Raw genomic sequence first — 6,000 nt, forward strand, 5'->3', positions numbered from 1 at the left:
GCTTGAGCTGCCACAGAAAGGAGTTGGTGGGTATGATGTCAGATGCAGGAGGATCCGGAGGAAAGGAAATGGGGTAAAGAGGAAGAGGGGAAAGAAACTGGAGAACGAATCCTTCTGACAGAACCCGTATCACCCATTGATCATCAATGAAGGGGCACCAGTGAGGAAAAAAGTCGAGCTCCTAATGGCCCTGAATCCACAGGGTAGTCACAGGTACTGTTGGCGACAGATGTTTCGTCATTGAGGAAATCGACAGAAAGAAGTACCCCAACTAGTAGGAATGAGTAAGGGTTGGGAGGATGAAGAACAGTAGACAGGAATATGGAGGATATGAAACTCTGACTGAAACAAATAGGCGACAAAGGACGTGAGGGTGGACTGCTGGTGGGCTCGATAGTTTCTGTGACTTTTGGTGGGGAAAAATGTTCTGTTGTCACACGGTAGCACTAGCCCCTCCACCCAAAAAACGTCTGAACTTGAACGAGAAGTGTAGAGGGAGTCACGTGAGCATGTCATGCTACTATTGGTTATGGGATGACGCATGATGATTTGCATGAGAGACATGTTGGAACATGATATTTCCAACAGAGGGATGTGTGCAAGGCTTTTGGCATGCATTATGAAAAGTTCATATATGGAGGGCAGCAATGAACGAGAATAGCTAATCTTGTGAGAGGAGGTAAGTACCGTATCTGATATATGTCCTGTCATAAGTGGAAAACATATAACTATCTGTGAAATAAGTTGATAGTAAATGTGATTTTGTGGTTTACATATGACAGGAAATGTGATAATAACAATGCAAAATATACTATGTACATTAGAGATTTTCACAGTTTTTGTCAAGTGCTGCTCTTAGAAAATGCTCATTGATATACATTAATCCCATGAAAGGAAGAACAAATATACATTTAACATTTTCAAATTTTTATGAACAAATGATTTGTACAAATTACTATTTTCTTGCCAATTCAAGCACAAGATACGAGTCATTTTGTGACTGTGTTCTTGCAGTGTCAGTTTGTTTACTTAAAAATGCTTGTGATGCATCAAGTTCTATTTTATAGCCTTGACAACTGAGAAAGATTTAGTTACAAACATTACAGATTAAGAAGTATGAATAGCATGTTAGGCAAACTTCAGGAAATTGTTTAATGCCATAATTTTTGAAACAAGTTAATATATTGTAGCTTGTGGGTGCTTTCAATAGAAAAACTTGTGCTATACCCACAGTATTATTACAAGGCTTTTGGTAAAAATGTTAACAATTAAATTTATATTCAAAGTATTCTGCTATCACACTCAACTTAAACTTGAGCGTAATCCCAATATGATATGACTTTGATTGCCATTTAGTGTTAACATTGAATCCCAAACGTTCCCCAATTTCAAGAATATGTAGGAACCCTGTCTCTCTCTCTCTCATCACAATAATGTAAGAAACAAAATACAAAATAGTTTTCCAAAAATATTTTGAACTACATACATTTGATGACTGATAACACACACCACTGTGTTTTCTTCCAGCGTGAGGCTATAAGCCACTTTTTCACTTTCTTCACTAAAAAGGCCAGGTTCTCTGGATCTGATTTCATTATCTGATCAAACTCTGAAAACTTGCCAGGTCTGAAAAAGACTTTGGTCATCCCAAACCTGAAGTCATTTTCATTCAGTCCAAGAGCCATGAACAATGCCTGTTAACATATTCATACATTAATTATTCAAGAACTAAATGTAAAAATTTACTACAAATAACTGAATCTTGAGCTCACAATTTAACATTTTCCTTAGATGCAAGTGTATTTTCGATAGATACCTCTGAACACAGAACAGCTATTTTCCTCATGGAGTCATGTTATTCTACCTTAGAGATTTGCAAGCCACCAGCCTTGTGAAACTCCCACCTAAAATTAATGTACGAACCTGTGAATTTGAACTACTGCATGAGGATGTATCAAACAGCAAAACCTTCCAGCAACAGGAGTGCAACACACCTCCTTGCACAAATGCTCCCTCTACATTCACGCGTGAAAATCCTCATTCTTTGATGAGGAATCAATAAAAGTGCATCAGAAAAATGAGGAGAAAAGGTGGTAATGTTAAAGAAAATATTAACTTTTAAAACACTGACTGACTTCTGTACACAGACCAGCTAAAATCCCATTTTAGTGGTGGAAACACTGGTGCAGAAATTACTTAAATGAGCCTCCTTTCAAGAGCCCTATATTAGGAGCTCCCTGGTGGTACACTTGTTGGCAAATGCATCTCATCTCAATCAGGGTATACTCTTCACCCGACTAAATGACAGGGAGAGGTGAGAAGCCCAATTATTAAGATATGTCACAAGGATAGACAGAATAGGTCAATATTTAAATAGTAAAGTTGGGGCTCATTCATATTGTACCAAGTATGTTCATCTTCTCAACCATCAGTATCTATGGGTCTATACCAGCTGTGTGAGAAGGTCACATGTGAAAAGTATCTGTGCATAGCTCCTAAACCATCAGGCACTAAGGGTCCGCACCAGTTGTTGTAGGAGGGCACTGCTGTGAACCCAATTTAAAGATACTTATGAAACCACCACTCAACCATCAGGCTCTATGAGCCCATTGCTAGCTGTGGGAGTAAGGTTGAAATACAATACATCACAACTGGATCTTAACTCTCTCACTAAGAGCCTCCTTTTCTGCACATTATGAGATTTTAATGAGTTACATTCAAAATTTAATTAATCTACTTTCTTATCATGGTATACGAACAAACTTGGCATAAAAAAGTAGCAATAAACCAAATTTTAATATTATGTAGGTTTTAAGTTCTTAGTTTTATAAGGCAATATTAAAAAAATCCTCAATTTACCATAGCATGAGAATTGTGACATCTGCTCTCTAGGTATCCCCTCTTCTCTAATTTATTTACTACCCCTCCAAGAAATACAAAATTTAATATAAATTACTCATTATAATGTTGTCATCACTCAGGCAAAGCATAATTTTTATAGCCTTCAATCTTATTTGGTTACAGAGCCATAAAATAAAAAATCAGACTCCTTTTGCCACAACTACTTGCCACATCCTCTTTTTCAGAAATTGCCAATGGTTCTCTCTGATGTTTAAAAAAAATGTGATTTTTTGTCTACAAATGACTCTCTATGATTATTGAAAGCTTACAAAATTTCTTGAAGATACACACAATATATTAGAAGTTATAGTATGGAAACTCTAAAGGTCAATTTAGAATCAATTTTTAGGTCAAATCAACTGAGCCTGTAAAAGAGAGTTACTAAATATCATTAACTTTGCAAGCATAATTAGGGAGATCATGTCCTTGCAGGAATAGTTAAAGGAGAATAGAGAGTAGGCAAGATATATGTCTGAAATCCACTTGAAGATTGTAATGTATCTAGCCTGGTTGATGTTGTCTGTACTACTCTTCAGAAAAAAACCCTGCCCCACTTCTCAGAGTTTTAGCACCCACTTTCAGATACAAGTTAGTGAAGATTCTCCATGGTCCACCATTCCAGCAGCTGGGAGCTTGTAAGTGACTGTGGGTATTCCATGCTCTACTCAAAGAGGGTGGAAAATTGATATGGGGAAGACACAGAGAATGTGTGGAGATCCCTATCAATCGTTCAGTCCAGAAAGGTCTTTTTCTTGAAACAGTGCAATGGGTAACCATAAAAGCCAGCAAGCTCTAGCCAGAGAAGCATGCAGATGCATAACTCTGGTCCTGACTTTTTCCACGATAGTCCATGGAATGGGTATAGTATAAATTGGACTGTAGAAATATCATAGTAGAACTCCAACGGTCTTGCAGAACACACTATTTCACAGTGGGCACTGATTGAGCCAAGGTATATGGTGTGAGTTCTTTCCATTATCTTGGCCTGATGCAGAATTTTGGGTAAGTATACCCTGTAAAGCACCACTAGCCACATAGCAGGATCCAAATGTAAAAGAAAGGTGAGGAAGAAGTAAATGAATACTCACACCCATTACAGATGCAGGGTGAATTAAAAAATGATCATTGGTGGAAGTCTGTATGCTGTTGGAGATGAGACAGCCAAATGGTGGAGATAGTTTGATGTGAAACAAATGACTGTGGTGTAGTCTACATGCCTATCCCGAAAAGGAGGGGGGGGGGGGGGAGCTGAAGAGAGAAGACTTGAGAGAGTATACAAAAATCAGCCTTCAGAGAGGCATATACAAAATATATGAGCTGGCAGATCCAATCTGCAATGAGGTAAGGGGAGAGGACCTGTATATAGGAGGTGTGCCAGATAAAAAAAGTACAGTGAGAGGGACAACAAGAAAGAGTGTGTGGAAACATTGAGTGGCCCGGACAGGACAAGAGCCACTGTCTAGAAAATAATTTACACCAAAATTAGAAATTGAGGAGGAGATATGGAAGAAAAGGAGTGAACATTTTCCCCTGCCATGTAATAACAGGGAAGAAAATACCAGCCAGGACAAAGGAGAAGGGAAGAGTAGTAATGAGAAAGCAGGATGAAATAAGAGCATAGATATGTGAAGAACAGCAATCACAGGCAAGTAGGAAGAGGACTAATGTGATTTGGTAGAGGTTTGCTAGGGATGGCAGTAAGATCATGGAGAACCACAATGATGATCCAATCAAACAATAAGTAAAAAGGGTGGCAGTATCTAAGGATGGAATGAAAGAGGGGAGGAAGGAGGCAGAGAACAAAAAAAACTGTAATATTAGGATTTGTCAAAGGTAGAGGAAATGCTGCCCAAAAACATGAGATAAAAGAGACTTACAGATCAAGGGAGAACAGTCCTGTGAAAGAGGAGGAATATGTTACAATGTAATGAAGTCAAAGGGAAATGGTGACAACAAGACCAAGGTGATAAGTATGTCCCATTTGACAACACACAGAAGAGGCAGAAAGGTGACAGGAGTGGGACAAAGGGACAGCTACTGGCTAATCCCACACATAATGATAAAGGGATGTCATATCCTGAGGAAAGAGCAATGTGTGTGAGGATGGATCAGAAGGGATGGAAAGTTGGGAAGGAGAAGTTAGGGCTTAGACCCAAAGAGGTGGAGTAATAGAAACAAGGTTGGGGGTAGCCTGTGAGTGGCTACCAAAGAGACCATTTAAGGAGTATCCCAAAACTTAGCAAGGAACTAAGGGAGGAGATGGACAGGAGAACATGCATAATAAAAAAAAAGATGGGACCAAACCAGACAAAGGGCATAGACAGCCAGGACTTAGGAATCAGACACAGGAAACCAGAATAGAGATAGTTCAAAGAGGGGTTTGGCAAGGCAACAAGAGGAGGAGGAACATGAGAAAGCAGAACAACAGAAGACCAGTGGGTGAAAAATCTATCCACAAGTGGAACGAGGTCATGTTGAGAAAACTGCTGCAATGATGTGTAGTGCTCCCAGAACATGATAGGTTATGAACACATTCAAATGGAATAGGCCCAGAACTATGTCTGAATGCTATCTTCTACACATATATGTTAAGGAGTAAGGAAAGAAGATCAAACATTATCCAGTAGGAGTACATACGACTGAGTAAGTAGCTACATCTAAACGTTGACTACAGGTGACATAGTAAAGAGTAAATGATTGTTTAAGCCCTATTTTCTAATGGTACATGAAATAGTAATTAACCATATCTAATCATTATAGTCTATGTAGACACGTGAAGGAGTAAAGAACTAGAATGAAAACTTATCTAGAATACTTACATGCTAAGAAGTAATGTACTATAACAAAATATTATTGTCAATATGTGACACATTAGGGATAAACAATTATGTCTAAACCCTATCTTCTAATGGTTCATACGGAAGTAACTAACCAGACCTAATCTTTATAGACTATTTGGACATGCTAAGAAGCTATGAACAAGGATGAAACATTGTCTACTATATGTAAATGTTAAGAGGTAATGAACTATAACAACATATACACCTGGAAAAAAGTTAAGCACCCCCGTGTTTTTTTTCAAGTGATTCAGATTCGACG

General features: G+C 38.4%; 1 protein-coding gene across 2 annotated transcripts in view; it reads right to left on the bottom strand.

Moving 5' to 3' along the window:
• LOC106460117 (unconventional myosin-VI-like) overlaps window positions 1-6,000 on the bottom strand; it is a 125,680-nt gene that overhangs the window by 39,908 nt on the left and 79,772 nt on the right. For both annotated transcript variants that reach the window (XM_013919799.2, XM_022386753.1), the window contains one exon: window positions 1,487-1,694. In XM_013919799.2, coding sequence (XP_013775253.1) covers window positions 1,487-1,694 — 208 coding nt within the window. The remainder of the gene's footprint in view (window positions 1-1,486; window positions 1,695-6,000) is intronic.

This window comes from Limulus polyphemus, unplaced genomic scaffold (assembly GCF_000517525.1).
Source record: "Limulus polyphemus unplaced genomic scaffold, Limulus_polyphemus-2.1.2 Scaffold712, whole genome shotgun sequence".
Taxonomy (NCBI): Eukaryota; Metazoa; Arthropoda; class Merostomata; order Xiphosura; family Limulidae; genus Limulus; species Limulus polyphemus.